At 43.2% G+C, this 16,458-nt stretch overlaps 1 protein-coding gene across 1 annotated transcript; it reads right to left on the reverse strand.

The window, feature by feature from the left end:
* Positions 1–15,193: 15,193 nt before the first annotated feature.
* LOC101435870 (olfactory receptor 4F3/4F16/4F29-like) lies at positions 15,194–16,132 on the reverse strand. The gene has a single exon (XM_004475448.1). The coding sequence runs from the start codon at positions 16,130–16,132 to the stop codon at positions 15,194–15,196; it is 939 nt and encodes a 312-aa protein (XP_004475505.1).
* Between the last annotated feature and the right edge of the window lie 326 nt (positions 16,133–16,458).

A 16,458-nucleotide genomic window follows, 5' to 3' on the forward strand; every position in this document is an offset into this window, starting at 1 on the left:
AATGATATTGCAGGGACAGATGCAGGACATTTTATATTCTGCCAAAACCTACTGAATGGACTGAGAGAGAGTGTAATCTACAATGTAAACTATAATCCATGCAGTGTAGCAGTGCTCCAAAATGTATTCACCAAATGCAATGGATATGCCACAATGATGAAAGTGGTTGTTGGTGTGGGAGGAGTGTGTGTGGGGGGGTGGGGATTGGGGTATATGGAAACCTCTTATATTTTTTAATGTAACATTTTGTTTGATCTATGTATCTTTTCTAAAGAAAGACAAAAAATTTGTTTAAAAAAATTACAGAGTGTTGATAGTGGAGAGATATATGGGGGAAATGCACCTAAAACATACCTCAATGGGATATGAATGTGTTCTTGTTATCATAGGTATGTATTCCTCAATAGACAGAGGCTCACACAGCAGCTAACAAAATAGTAAATTCCCATCCTGGGGAAGCCCTGCTACCTTCTCAAATGCCCAACTCAGCTCCTGAAGGGCATAGGTCAGGGTGGCTGCAAGACCAAAGAACACACTGGTACAAGGTTAGATATAATCTTTATTTATTAGGACTTATGGACAGGAGCAAGGCTCTGAAGGCAGAGGTTCAGAGAATGAAGATAGCAAACCACAAAGATGAAGGATAATGAGGGGCAATATTTAGAGTCTCAGAACAAAGACATTTCAAAGCAGTGTTTTTGATAGAGTCACATGAAGCCCATAAATGGAATTGGTGATGTTACTGTAGGAAGGAAGAATACAGACTAGAAAAAATTAGTCTGTGATATCATACACAAGGTTCTTCTGCTCCTTTTTTTGAACGTATAATTAGCCCTATATCGATTAAATATATGCCCCAGAGACTCAAATCTTCCAGCTGTTTATATACTATTTGAGCCCTGAATCCCAGCAGAGTTGCAGCCAACTCTGAATTAATCGGGCTCACCCAGGACAACTAACAAAAGGATGATGATAAACAATACTCATCCCAAAAGCAGAGAGTATCTATAACTGCAAGCAAGATAGTTCCATCCATCTTCCCCATGGGATCTAAGCCCCCTATCAATCAGGAGCAGAGTGGGCATCGCCATCCCAAAATCCTCAAGATTGAGAAAGGAACAAGTATAAGCAGGGAATGCAACTATGGACTGAAGTAGACTTATTATTATTCTACTCTTGGAAGAACTTGTAACATTGATATAAAGACTGGTACGCCGAGGTTCTGAGAGAGGGAGAGGGAAGAATAGGTTTTATATGGGGTGTTTTGGGGATATAGGAATTGTTCTGCATGATATTGCAATAATGAATACAAACCATTACACATTTTGTCAGTGTATAAAATTTTGCAGTGCAAAGTATAAACCATAGTGTAAACTATAGACCATGGTTAGTAGTGGGCCTTACCTTGGAATATATGATAACCTATCTCCCCAGTGTATCAGCACTAGGGTCATTTATAATTTCCCTACACATCGTTCTTCTGCCCCCTTTATGTGAACCATTAATTAGCTCATTTATATATTGTTTCCCTGTGAGGAGGTCTGTAACATTTTAACTTGTGTCCTGGTCATTCAGGCAGCTATTGTATTGCAGGTTTTGTTTCCTTTATGGAGCAGGAGCCAGTGCGTTGAGCTCTCACAATAAGGTACCACCTAAGGCAAGAAAACAGTCATATATGCCAAGTCCTCAATCTTAATGCTTGTACATATGAACCTTATTTCTGTAAAAATGAAACTTAGTCTAATTATAATTAATGCCTAGGAGTCACCTCCTGAAAACTTCCTTAACACTCAAACATGGCCTCTCTCTAAGCCAAAATCAGCAACACACTTCCTTCCCTCCAATGTGAGACATGCCTCCTGGGGTTAACCCTCCCTGGCACTGAGAGATTATTGCCAAGCCCTAACCAGTGATGCATTTAGAAGAAGACCTTGACCAAAAAAGAAAACATTAAATAAAAAAGAGTTTTTTTATGGCTAAGAGATTTCAAACTGGGTCGGAAAGTTACTCCAGAGGTTACACTTCTGCAGATCTCAGACATATTTCACAAATGGCCACAGTAAACAAAGCTTCAAACAAGAGTGCTCCTGAAGGCTCTAGGGACATCCAGACGCCAGAAGCAAAGCACAGACCCTCATGAAATCAGCACCCTCTTAGAAGGTCCTATTTGAGAATATATGATAATCTATTTCCCTAATATAATAGTTTTACTCATTTATAATTCCCCTAATCATGATTCTTCTACTCTTTTTTATTTGAATCTATAACTTTCAATGTACCTCTAAATATATTTCTTAGAGACTTAAATCTTCAGATTGTTCATATGCCAGTTGAGCCCTGAATCCCAACAGAGTAGTGACCAACTCCTACTCTACAGTTTTTTTAGCTTTCCCTGAGCAACCAACAAAATTATGATGATGGACAAGTCCCATTCCAAGAAACAAGGAATATCTACAACTGCAAACAAAAAAACAATAATAATAATAAAAGAAGAGCTGCTATTAAATAAATTTGAAAATAGCAAGATTTGGGGAGATTGTGGAGAGACAGGAACACTTAATCATTGCTGGTGACAATGTAAACTCATGTGGCTGCTGTAGAAGACAGCATGGCAATTTCTCAGAAATCTGGCTATAGAATTACCTTTTGATCAGACAACCCTAAAAATATACCCAAAAGAATTGAAAGCAGGGATTCAAACACATATTTGCACATTGATGTTCAGAGAGACATTATTCATATTTGCCAAAACACGGGTGCAACCCAAGTGCCCATCAACCAATTAATGGATAAATAAAATGTGATATATACACATACATACATATAATAGAATAATATATAGAAGTAAAAAGGAATAAAGTCTTGGTACATACCACAACATGAATGAACCTTGAAGACATAGTATTGCATGAAATAAATCAGACACAAAAAAACAAATACTGAATGATTTCACTGATTTGAAGCAATTAGAAAAAGCAAACTTATGAGACAGAATGTAGATTATATGTTTACAATGGGATGAGGTGGGGATAGAGAAAGAGAGCATAATGCTTAAAATATACAGAGTTCCTGTTTAGAATCATGGAAATGTTTTCATAATGGATGGAGGAGAAGGTAGCATAATCTTGGGAATGAACTTAACAGTACTGAAATATATATCTGAATATAATTAAAAGGGAAAATATTAGATTGTATACATGGTAACAGACTACAGTTTTCAAAAACAAATCCATGAACTCCATTACACAAAGAGTGAACTCTAACTTAAACCATGGGCTTTTATAATACAATTATAAAAATGGGCTATCATTATTGTAACAAATATTCCACATCAAATCAAGGTGCTGGTGGTGTAGTGGTATATGTGAATCCTGTATTTTATGCATCATTGTTCTGTAAACCCACAATTTCTCTATTAAAGGAAATAAAACTCCTTACCTATAAAGTAAGCAAGGATAAGAATTATAGAAGACATTTCATGTGAAATTATAAAAACAGGAGAAGATGGATATTTAAATTGTTGGAAGAAAAAGAATCCTAAAATTCTATATCCAGCAATATTATCCTTCAAAAGTGAAGAAGAAATTTGACTGCTGCAAATGAACAAAAACTGTGGCAATTTATTACTAGCTTACCTGACCAGCAAGAAATGTTAAAAGAAGTTCTTCAGGAATGAAAAACTCAGATCTATATAGCACATAAGCTCAGAATTATGGAAAGGAAGAATGAGCCTCCGCGAAGAAATGAGTGAAAGTAAAATGAAAAAATAAAAAAAGGGGAAATGGACTTGGCCCAGTGGTTAGGGGCGTCCATCTACCACATGGGAGGTCCGCGGTTTAAATGCCGGGTCTCCTTGACCCTTGTGGAGCTGGGCCATGCGCAGTGCTGATGCGCGCGGGGAGTGCCCTGCCACGCAGGGGTATCCCCGGAGTGGGGGACCCCACACGCAGGGAGTGCACCCCATAGGGAGAGCTGCCCAGCACGAAGGGGGGGTGCGGCCTGCCCAGGAATGGCGCTACCCACACTTCTCATGCCGCTGACACAACAGAAGGGGACAAAGAAACAAGACGCAGCAAATAGACACGGAGAGCAGACAGCCGGGGGGGGGGGGGGGAATTAAATAAATGAAATCTTTAAAAAAAAAAAAAAAGAAAAAGTATAATAAAATACTTTATTTTCTTCTAATTAATCTTAAAAAATAACTGGCTAATGGCCCACTGGGTGGAATGGGGGAAAGTGTAGACTACAATGTAGACCACTGTCCATGTGGTGCAGCAGTGCTCCAAAATGTATTCACCAGGTGCAGTGAATGTGCCACGATGATGGAAGAGGTTGTTCATGTGGGAGGATCAGGGTATGGGGGTGGGGGGCATATGGGAACCTCATATTTTTTTAATGTAACATTTAAAAGAAAATAAAGAAGAAAAATAAAAATAAAAAAAATAAGAGTTCGAATAATGGCTAGAGAGATGGGTATAGTTACCAAGAAGGGGTACAGAGGTAACATTCTATTTCTGTACTTGAGAGTGGATAAATGGACATGTTTACTTTGTGTAAATTTAGACATGAATGCTTATTTGTGCTCTTTTCTTCATTTGCATTATAATTCAATAAAAAATTTTAACAACGACAAAAAAATAACTGGTTAAAGTAATACAATAAAAATTAATTTGGTGAGTATAGAATATGGAGAAGTGAAAATGAATATCAGCAATGTTATAAGGGATAGGAAGGAGGAATTGGGAATGCTCTGAGGATCTACACTACATGTGGAGCAGTATAGTGTTATTTGAAAGTATACTTATATTAGTTGTAAATTTGCATTGCAAACTCTAGAGCACCCACTTAAAGAATTTTAAAAGAAGTGTAATTGATATGCTAAGAGATGAGAGTAAATAAAGTCAGGTAAAATGCTCAATTGAAACAGAAAGCAAAAGTAGACAGGAAGAGAAAAAAGAATAAATGCAAGGATAGAAAAATTAAAAACATGATAGTTATTAATCTAATTACATGAATATTCATATAAATGTGAATAGTCTAAATATGTTAATTAAAACACAGCTGCTCTCAACGTAGATAAAAAATAACACCCAGCTATATGTTGAGTACAAGAAATTCAATTTATATATAATAGCTCAGTGGTAAGTCATGTTGATATATGTATTCTTGATAGGATATGACATAAACAGCATTATACATCTGTGGTTTTCCTCCCCAAAACTCCATAATCTCAACCTCCTAATGCTAAAACAGATAAATTCCAGTTGAGTAATATTCTATAAAATGCCTGACCACTACTCCTCAAAACTGTTAAGGTAATAAAAAACAAGTCTGAGAAAGTGTCACAGCCAAGAAACGCCTATAGGACATGAGTACTAAGTATAATCTGTTATCCTGGATGGGATCCTGGAATAGAAGGATATACTGTTAAAAAAAAAAAAAAAGGTAAGGAAATCTGAAAAACTATAAGCTTCATTTAATCATGCTGTATCAATATATGTACATCAATTATAAAAGAGGTACGATACTAATGTAAGACACTATTAATAGGGAAGCAAGGTGTGGGAGATATGCAAAGTCCCCACATTACTCTCTCATTATTGTGTAAATCAAAGTGTTCAAAAATAATACCTATTTAAAATTTTTAAAACAATTGAAATTTTGCTTTGGATACCCTGTGTTCTTAATGACTAAAACAGAAGGTAGTTTCTGTTGTAGAGCTTTCTTTATGCTGAGAAATTAGCAAAAGGTCATCCCCATATAGGACAAAGATAGAATTACAGTGGAACTTGAGGTTCATGAAGTCTTGAATAAAAACTTGTGAAAAGTCAGAGAGAATTTCCATGAATCCTTGGAGAACAGTACGTATTCTAATCATCTTTATAAATAAAAGTGAGAAAGTATTGACTTTTCCCAAATCTAAGGGGACGTTAAAGAATGTAGAACATAGAACCAAAACTGTAATATAAAGGGCCCAAAGTAAGAGCAGAGAGAAAAATATTTGGATGTGACACTACCAAAAAATGACATAACAATTCCCTTAAATAGCTCTCAACTCTTGAACAAATCTCCATCCCCATCTTCAGGTGGGGCAGGATAGGCATATTATAGAGATAATTTGCCATTTTTCTAGTATTGCTACACTGGGACTTAATCATTTCTTTACTTCTGGTTTCTAAGGGTACTGAATAACCTTTGGTAAGGGTAAAGAAAAATTAATCTGAAAGTTGGATGGGTTCAGCCTTAACATGGAGTTGTTCCTTCCCAGAGATCTTCTAGTTGCCTGATATTACCACAGGTTACTAGTAAGTTTATGCTATAATTAGCTATGACCAGATTTTCAACAGGGGCATCTTCAGGAATTTAAGGAAGACACTATTAATTTCCTAGCTAGCAAACCAAATCCATACAATGGGTTGGCTTAACAGTAGGAATTTATTGGTTTATAATTTCAGAGACTAGAAGGCTTGCTTTCTCCTGGGACCAGTATATTCTGGCTGGATGACAATCTTGGGATTGTTTGGATTTTCTGTCAGATGGCAATGTTTTCTCCATTCTCCTCTAGGTTGTGTTAACTTCTAGTTTCTTCGTGTGACTTCTCTCTATGACTGAAATTTCACCTTAACTGAAATAACATCAAGAGATCCTATTTACAGTGGGTTCACACCCACCAGAACAAGGACAAAGATGAAGAACTTGTTTATCTGGAGTACGTAACTCAATCCCCAACAGAAATCTTCCAAAGCATACTTAATCTTGGAAGCTGGATGCTACATACACCTTCCGAGCTCTCTTAATGTCCATGAGATTTATCCTTGCCTTTTAATTTTTTAAACAAGGCAGTACAGTTGTTTTTAAAGTATCCTTATCAATAGGCTGTTGTTGAAAGGGATCCAGTAATACAATGGAATTTGGTTTTTAGTAACAGAAAGGTTTAAACAAACTTAAGAAAGATGAAATTTTTAGCACAGTTAATAACCAAACTACATGAGAAACAGGAATGAAGTTACATGTTTAAGAAAGCTAGAAACAAGCACAAGGATACTGCCAAGATTCAGTCTGTAAATCCTATATATAATCTCTCTCATATCTTTTCTTCCTAACCCAGATTACATTTTTCACAGCTTGGAATATGATTGTCAGCAATTTCCACACCATAGAAATTCCAAAGGGGACTAGGATTTGCTTGCTCTCTATTCTCAGGTTCAAGCATCCTGGAAAAAGGATCTGATTGGTTCATCTTGTTCAGAGAACCATCCTGCAATATTCACCTGTATTTAAAGATTATCTCATTATGACTTGGGACAAAAACCAAACCTTAGACCAATCAGAATGTTCAAGGACTTAGGATCTATAGGAACATGTCATCTTTGAAATATATCACATGGTTAGTAAAAAATAGAAGTACATTTACCAGAAGAAACAGGATGCTGATTTGAGCAGACAGCATAGTAGATGTCCTTTGAAAGGGGATATTTCTTTATACTAAAAAGAATGGCCTCTGGCAAAGTTTTAATTTAAATGATAAGGAAATTCTCAGGAACTATGCGGTTGGTTAAATATCTTATTATAGATGTATTCTGAAAGAAAGGGAGAATAGAAAAGCACTGTGAGGAGCAACTTTTCTCTATATGGACACAAACAATGAGAACTTTGGGAATCCCTGATAGGACCTATAGAACACTGTCTAATCATGGAAGAGAAAACTCAGTGAAATTTCCAGTTAGCAAATACAGTTTCATCTAAATGAATTATGGGGAGGATTAGTACAAAGTCCATGTTGTCAAATTTATGGATATATTTTCCAAGTACACAACAAAGGATTCTGAAAGAGTAAATAATAAATTAACACATTAGGAAGCAAGAGAAAAAGCAAGTAAATTAATATGTAGGGGAAGTGGACTTGGCCCAGTGGTTAGGGCGTCCATCTACCACATAAGAGGTCCGCAGTTCAAACCCTGGGCCTCCTTGACCCATGTGGAGCTGGCCCATGCGCAGTGCTGATGCACACAAGGAGTGCCTTGCCACATAGGGGTCCCCGCATAGGGGAGCCCCACGCACAAGGAGTGCACCCAGTAAGGCAAGCTTCCCAGCGTGAAAGAAAGTTAGCCTGCCCAGGAATGGTGCCGCACACATGGAGAGCTGACACAAGATGATGCAACAAAAAGAAATACAGATTTCCATACCTCTGACAACAACAGAAGTGGACAAAGAAAAACACACAGCAAATATACACAGAGGACAGACAACTGGGGGGGCGGGGAAGGGGAGAAAATAAATAAATAAATCTTTTAAAAAAATTAATATGTGGGATAAATTATGAGATAAAATTTAAGTGTTGCTTATAAGACAATAAAAATGTTGACATTTGTAACTGTAACTACTTTGAAAATACCCAATAAATATCCGAACATTTGTATATACCCTATATACATGTCCATCCCAGGGGGCACAGGATAGAAGAATAAAATATGGATTAGAGTGGACTTACTGGTATACTACTATAAAACTATTGTGAGTAGTAATGGAAGAAATTGTAGCTTTGATGTGGAGAAAGTGGCCATGGGAGTTGCTGCAGGCAGGGAGAGGTTAAGAAGAGATGTGATGTGGGGACAATTTCAGGACTTGGAGCTGTCCTAAAATGATATTGCAGGGACAGATGCTGGACATTATATAACCTGTCATAACCCACTGAATGGACTGAGGTAGAATGCAACCTACAATGTAAACTATTATTCATGTGAAGCAACCATGCTCCAAAATGTATTCACCAAATACAATGGAGGTGCCACAATGATGAAAGAGGTTGCTGATGTGGGAAGAGTGGGAAGGAGTGGTGTGGGGTATATGAGAACCTCTTATATTTTTTAATATAACTTTTTTTGTGATTTATGTATCTTCCAAAAAATACAATTTTTACAAAATGAAAAAAATGTTGATAAACTGGTTAAATTTATGGAGTATATAAAAGGTTCAAAATCTTTTGCAATATATCTTTATTGATAATGACCTTTGGTGTTTTTTGTTAAAATAGGTATGAATTGTAATTTCTAAATGTGTTAATAAAACCACCTCATTCTTATAGGTGGCATATAGTAATATATAAAACTTTTCCCATCTAAAACTTAAATTATAATGACTGAACTCATACAAATGCAACAGAAATTGTCTTACATCAGCAGAAGTAAAAAGAAGAACATGGCTGGTTACCCGTGTAAACTAAGAATGTTCCCTGGAGAATGTAGAGGTTAGACAAACTGAAACACAATACAAACAAGATTCAAAAGGTCAATCATTTTTGGCTGTCTCCAAGATCCTGCTTAGATGTGCATAAGCACAACTGCTCTGATGACCTCGCAAGGGCTACGGAGACTCCCAGGCCCTATGGTCATGACAGATGGTTCTGGAGTTCAGTGCCTTGCCAGTGGGCCCTCTTTTGGAATTTGTGCTTCTGAGTGTAATGGAGTTGTACTCAGATGTGACCTCTCTATGCATGCCTCTTCTGTCACTTTTACTGAAACTGTAGTTGGTGCTAGGGTTGGTGTATGCTCAGGAGACTTGAGTCTCTGGACTGTCTATGTGCCAGTAGGGTCCTGAGTCTCAGCAGAGTTGCAAAACCTACTCTCCAGTTCATTGGGCTTACCCAGGTCAACTAACAAGGGGGTAATGAAGGTCAACTACCACCCAGGGAACCAAGAGAGTCTATAGCTACAAGCAGGAGAATTGCATCCATCAGTCATGTAGGATCTAAGCCCCTCACTTGATATAGAAGTGGAGTGGACATAACCATCCCAGGGTCTAAAGGATAGAGGAATAGAGTATGGTTTAGTGTGGACTTACTGATATTCTACTATAGAATTATTGTGACTCTAGCAATGGAAGAGATTTTATCATTGATGTGGAGACAGTGGCTATGGGAGTTGCTGAAGGCAGAGAGAGGAAAAAAGAGGTGATATTGGGACATTCTTGGGACTTTGTGTTCTCCTGAAGATATTTCAGGGACAGATGCAAGACTTTATATTTATCCTCCCATAACCCACTGAATAGACTAGAAGAGAGTGTAAACTACAACATCAACTATAATCCATGCTGTGTAGCAATGCTCCAAAATGTATTCATCAAATAAAATGAATGTATCACTCTAATGAAAGGACTTGTCAGTGTGGGAGGAGTGGAGGGTATGGGGAGTGGGGTATATGGGAATCTCTTATATTTTTTATTATAACATTTTGTGTGATTTATATATCTTTTAGAAAAAAAAAAGATAATTAAAAAATTAAAAACTTCAATCTTGTGAAGACCAGACAGCACTGATCAGATGCGGCGGCTTGCTCAGTTGGTAGAGGTGGGGTCTGGCTGCGGACGAGGGGTCGGTCCAGCTTTGGATGAGGGGTCGGTCCCGCTTGGGATGAGGGGTCGGACCCACTTGGGACGAGGGGTCGGTCCGGCAGCAGACGAGGGATCGGTCTCACAGGGGCCGCGTGGTTCGGCTGACGGGGTCGCCCGGAGAAGCAGGCGATGAACTGGGGACAAGGGAGGCCAGGCCCTTGTCGGGGGCTCTCAGGACTGGAGGGTGCACGGCAGAAGAACTACCGCAGAGACAAGGTAAACACGCAAGTCCACTTTATTGAGGTAGAGGCAACAGTTTTATAGGGGCTGGGGAAGGCTGATTGGTCGAAGCCACGCCCTGTTCTGATTGGTTGCTGGAGAAAGGTCAGTGGGAGGTGCTGGATGGGGGAGGGGTGGTGGTTAGGGATTGGCTGTCGCTGTTGCTGGGGGAAGTGGCAGGGTTTAGTGATTGGTGGCTGCTGTTGCTGGGGTAGAGGGCAGACTTGAGTTTCCCACCCACGCCTGGCTGTTGCTGCTGTCGGGGGGGAGGGAAAAGGGCAGACTGGATTTTTCCACCCACGCCTGGCTGTTGCTGCTGTCGGGGGAGGGGAAAAGGGCAGACTGGAATTTTCCGCCCTGCGCCTGCGCAGGGAGAAAGAAGAAGAAGGGTGCCACCCCACAGGCATCGTGTGGCGCCATCCGGGAGGAGGGGCAGCCGCGGAAGCATGGCTGCCGAGAAGGGGAGACCCGAGGGCACTCTGCGCCCATGCCGAGCTTCCTTCAGGGGTGGCGGTGGGCCCGACCAACCACTCTATTATGGGGGCAGCAGTTTGGAATAGGCCTACCGCGGCCACCGCCCCTCGCCAGGCCAGCAAACCACACTTCAGCCCGAGGGGTGACCGCATTTCCCCCTTCTTTTCAAATAAGGGCCAGGATGGCAGCAGTAACAAGTAGCCGAGGCCCAAGGGCAGTAAGCAAATGAGGGAAGTGGGCTGAAGGGGGAAGTGGGTATGACGGGGATACAAATGTACAATTAGGAGGGCGGTATCTTGCCGTTGCAAACAAGGGTGGCCAATGTCCAATTCTCGTTGATCTCGGCGGCTATAAGGTCCATTTGTTGTTAAAAGTCCAGGATGACAGCGCGTTACAGGTAGTTGATCTCTTCTTGGCAGCGAAGAGCGGCAGAGGCAGACTGTGTGATGGTCTGGAGGATCGCAGCTGTGAGGACAAGTCGCGTCAGGGCACCAGCGGCGGTGGTGGCGGCAGCGTCGGGAGTGGTGGAGACGTAGGCGAGGACAACAAGAAGGCCAAAGTCTCCATGGGCGCGAGAGAGGCCAATGTTAATGGGGCGGGCCGACATGGGGCGGCCCAATCTGCAACGCAATGGGGGTTCAAGCAAAAAAAGGAGGGGGGCGGGGGACGAGAAAGGACGCTTTGGATGGCTGAGAAGAGGAGTGAGATCGAGACAGGAGGAAGCTCCGCAAGCCACGGGCCGGGGAAAGCGGGTTGCGGGCCATTTAGCGGGGCTGGTGAGAGGGGTTAGCTTGGCCAGAGGTGGCAAGGGAGAGCATAAGGAGAAGGAGAGAGACTATGTTAATTGGCTCGGCAGCATGGCGAGGGTTGCGGCGTCTGCACTGACGGTAGAGTGCGAGCAGCAAACGGACTTCAGGGTTGGATGGTTGCCTCTCGGGGTGGAGGGTGAGCTGGCTCAGTTGGTGCTGGATCACTCGCATTTGGCGCCGTTCCCTGCGGGACATCCGCTGCTGCGGGGTGGGAGTTACGTTAAGGGGAAAGCAGGTGGTAGGAGGCGGCAGGGAGGTAGGCGGAGGTGCCCCGGCAGGGGAGGAATATGGGTCCAAAAATAGGCTAGAGGGGGCCGTGTGTGTGGCAGCTTGCCACCGACTGGATGGAGGGGGCTGCAAGGGGGAGGCGGAGCCAGGGGGGGCCACTGGCGCGGAGGGCGCGAGAGGAGCCATTGCTCATGCGGTGTTACAAAATGGCTGCGGGCCATCCCCAGCGGTGCTACAAAATGGCGGGGAGGGAGCTTCCGGCCCACCCAGGCAGGAAGTCATCAGGGGGAGGGAGGGACAAAGGGACCTCCCCTTTACGAGTGAGGAAGAAGGCAGAAGTCCGCCATCTTGAGAGTGCCTCCCCTTTTCGAGCAAGGAAGAAGGCGGAAGTTCGCCATCTTCACCGGCGCTCGGCACTGCTAGATTACACTGTTTAGGGGGACAATTTTCGAGCGCGTTATTAAGGCGCTCAACAAGCAACTCAGAGTCGGAGTCGGAGCCAGCATCAGGATCCCGATCAGGATCCCGGTTATAGTTGCCGTCCTGACAATCACGGCGGCGGTGGTGGCGCAGCCGGAGGGAGTTGATGGTAAGGGCGCCTTGAAGGCAGGAGCAGATGGTAAAAAGCACCGGTAATAAGCCAGGAGGGAATTTTTTACCTTCCTGCTCCACGGCAGAAGTGACCCTATCTATAAGGCGAATGTAGGTATCCGGGTCCCAAAGCTGACACGTGGTAAGCCACAGATTAAAGGGGAGAAGAAGGTCCCAATAAACTTGGAGCTGTTTCAAAGATCTTACACCGGTGAGTGTCTAGGAGATCGGCGAGGGCCCGAACTTGCGGGGCTTGCTTAGCAGAAAGGATGTTACCCATTGCTAATGGCCTTTTGGAGCCGATAAGAAAAGGGGCCCTTACCTTGAGAGCGCGGTGATGGGAGCCGAGGTGCGTGGTGAGACGAGGGGTCGGAGCCGACGGGACTCCGACAGTGGTCGCGGGCCAAAGGAAGGCCCCCCCGACGAGTGGAAGGCAGAACGATGAGCAGTGGAGCAAGGCAAAGGGGAGCAAGCGCGGAGGGGAGGAGGCAGAGGTGAAGGCAGGGGTGGGGGTGCTCAGGCACGTGCTCCTGAGAGTTTTATTGGTGCCTCTTAATCATAGCAGGTTGATATAAGCCCCCGACATGGAAGGAGAAAGCCATCCAGTGATTCTCCCAGACCGCCGTGGATCGTATGAGGTCGTCAAGGTTCAGGAGCAGCAATGCAGAGTGAAAAGATAGGGGTGAGAAAAGAGGAGGGCGTAGGGCTGTGGTAGGGTTACTTCAGACGTGCAAGCGCGCGCTCCCGAGAAATCCAAGGCTCCTCTTAATCATAGCGGGTTGGTATAAGCCCCCGACATGGAAGGAGAAAGCCATCCAGCGATTCTCCCAGACCGCCGTGGATCATATGAGGTAGCCAAGGCTCAGGTAGCAGCAATGTTGCATGAGAGAAGTCCCACGGTGAGAAGAGAGGAGGGGGGGCCGCCAGGTTATGGAGTGAGGCTGTGGTGGAGTTGCCTTGCCCCACGTTGGGCGCCAGCTGTGGCAGCTTGCTCGGTCGGTAGAGGTGGGGTCTGGCTGCGGACGAGGGGTCGGTCCAGCTTTGGACGAGGGGTCGGTCCTGCTTGGGACGAGGGGTCGGTCCGGCAGCAGACGAGGGATCGGTCTCACAGGGGCTGCGTGGTTCGGCTGACAGGGTCACCCGGCGAAGCCAGCGACGAGGGGGTCGCCCGGAGAAGCAGGCGATGAACTGGGGACAAGGGAGGCCAGGCCCTTGTCGGGGGCTCTCAAGAATGGAGGGCGCACGGCAGAAGAACTACCACGGAGACAAGGTAAACACGCAAGTCCACTTTATTGAGGGAGAGACAACAGTTTTATAGGGGCTGGGGAAGGCTGATTGGTCGAAGCCACGCCCTGTTCTGATTGGTTGCCGGAGAAAGATCAGTGGGAGGTGCTGGATGGGGGAGGGGTGGTGGTTAGGGATTGGCTGTCGCTGTTGCTGGGGGAAGTGGCAGGGTTTAGTGATTGGTGGCTGCTGTTGCTGGGGTAGAGGGCAGACTTGAGTTTCCCACCCACGCCTGGCTGTTGCTGCTGTCAGGGGGAGGGAAAAGGGCAGACTGGAATTTTCCGCCCTGAGCCTGCGCAGGGAGAGAGAAGAAGAAGAGTGCCACCCCACAGGCATCGTGTGGCGCCATCCGGGAGGAGGGGCGGCCGCGGAAGCATGGCTGCCGAGAAGGGGAGACCCGAGGGCACTCTGCACCCATGCCGAGCTTCCTTCAGGGGTGGCGGTGGGCCTGACCAACCACCTTATTATGGGGGCAGCGGTTTGGAATAGGCCTACCGCAGCCACCGCCCCTCGCCAGGCCAGCAAACCACACTTCAGCCCGAGGGGTGACCACAATCATATGCAGTTTGCCTGGCCAAAGGATTCTATTTTCCATCTTGCAATGGAAGATATATCCTAGTGTGGACTTGCAGTCATTAATCTCCTTTCTAAACTGATATCATTAAGTATTAAAAAAAATGAAATAATCCCTCTTGCTCTGATTCCCTACTCATTAATGTTCCCATCATCCTTTGACTTCCCAGAGGCTTCCATATAGCAAAAGAATGAGTCACATCTATGTGGAAGTCCAGGATACTTGACATATTTTTTAATATTTCAACAAATTAAAACTAGCAATAGAAGTATAAATTCCCTTCTGGTGTCCATTTATTAAGCCAAAAATATTTTCTTATATAGCCCACTCTGTTTAAATGAAAAGACTCAGTTTTGAAACCTAAACAATGGTAAATTCACCAAAGTAATGCTACCTAAGAGAAAACAATTGGTCTTCTCCCAGAAGTACATTTCATTTCAACATTTGTTTCCTTCAATCACAGGCAGGAAAACAATATATAATACAATATTTGAAAAGAACCATGTTATTTTAATCTAGGTTATGTAAATATTAAGAAAGTACATAGAAACTCGAGATATTGAAATAATATAAACTTAATTACCTAAAGGAATAAACAAAGGAAATCTCTTAAGAGTTTTGACATTTAAGAAATCTTTGCATAACTAATAAGTTGGCTGCATACTCTCCTCATTGACATTTTCATAACTTTGTTTCTGAATGTATAGATGACTGGATTCAGAAAAGGAGTGAGAACTGCATCAAAAACGGCAAGTAATTTGTCTACATGTGATGTGGAGTGAGGCCAAGTATAAACAAAGATGCAAGGGCCAAAGAACAAAATAACCACCATTATGTGAGATGACAAAGTGGAGAGAGCCTTGGATAAGCCCTCAGAAGAGTGTTTCCGAACCGTGACCAGGATAGAAATGTAGGAGATAACTAAAATGACAAATGATCCCAGAGATATGAATCCACTGTTGACTGTGACCATGAACTCTAGTCTGTAGGTGTCTATGCAGGCAAGTTTGATGAACCGAGGAAGGTCACAGTAAAAGCTGTCCAACACATTAGGGCCACAAAATGGCAATTTTATAACAAAAATTATTTGAGTCCCAGAGTGGATCAAGCCAATTATCCATGCAGCAATCAGAAGCAAAATACACATTTTTTGGCTCATGATAGTCAAGTAGTGGAGAGGCTTACAAATAGCAATATATCTGTCAAAGGCCATGGCTATGAGCAGCACCATCTCCACACTACCGATGATGTGAAGGAAGAAGATCTGAGTGATGCAGCCTCCAAAGGAGATGACTTTGTGCTTTCTGAAAAGGTCATAAATCATCTTGGGGGTAAGGACAGAAGAAACACCCAGGTCAATAAAGGAGAGATTGGCCAATAGAAAGTACATGGGGGAGTGTAAGTGAGGGTCAGTGGCCACTGTGAGCACAATGAGAGAGTTTGCCAGCATGCTTGCCACATAAAATATGAAGGAGTACACAAATAGAAGAAGTTGGATCTCCCAGATATTGGAGAGCCCCAGGAACACAAACTCTGACACCACAGAGTAATTCGCTCCATCCATTGCTTTATCAACGGGATTGCCTCCAGTGTTACCACATAAAAGAAAATAAAAAGGAAACTAAAATAAGAATGGAATAACACCCTAGAATTGTAATGATTAATTATTCAAGGATATTCACTCTGCAAAATTATGTGTCCCTGGAAAGTGGATGTGGCTCAACCAATTGGGCTCCCATCTACCATATGGGAGGCCCTGGATTTGCTTCCCAGAGCCTCCTTGTGAAGGCAAGCTGGCCCGCACCCACAGAGAGATGATGGCTGGTGCCCACGGAGAGCTGGTGCAGCAAGATGATGCAACACAGGGAGACAAGCAGACACAGAAGAACA

Source organism: Dasypus novemcinctus, chromosome 3, assembly GCF_030445035.2.
Source record: "Dasypus novemcinctus isolate mDasNov1 chromosome 3, mDasNov1.1.hap2, whole genome shotgun sequence".
Classification (NCBI taxonomy): domain Eukaryota; kingdom Metazoa; phylum Chordata; class Mammalia; order Cingulata; family Dasypodidae; genus Dasypus; species Dasypus novemcinctus.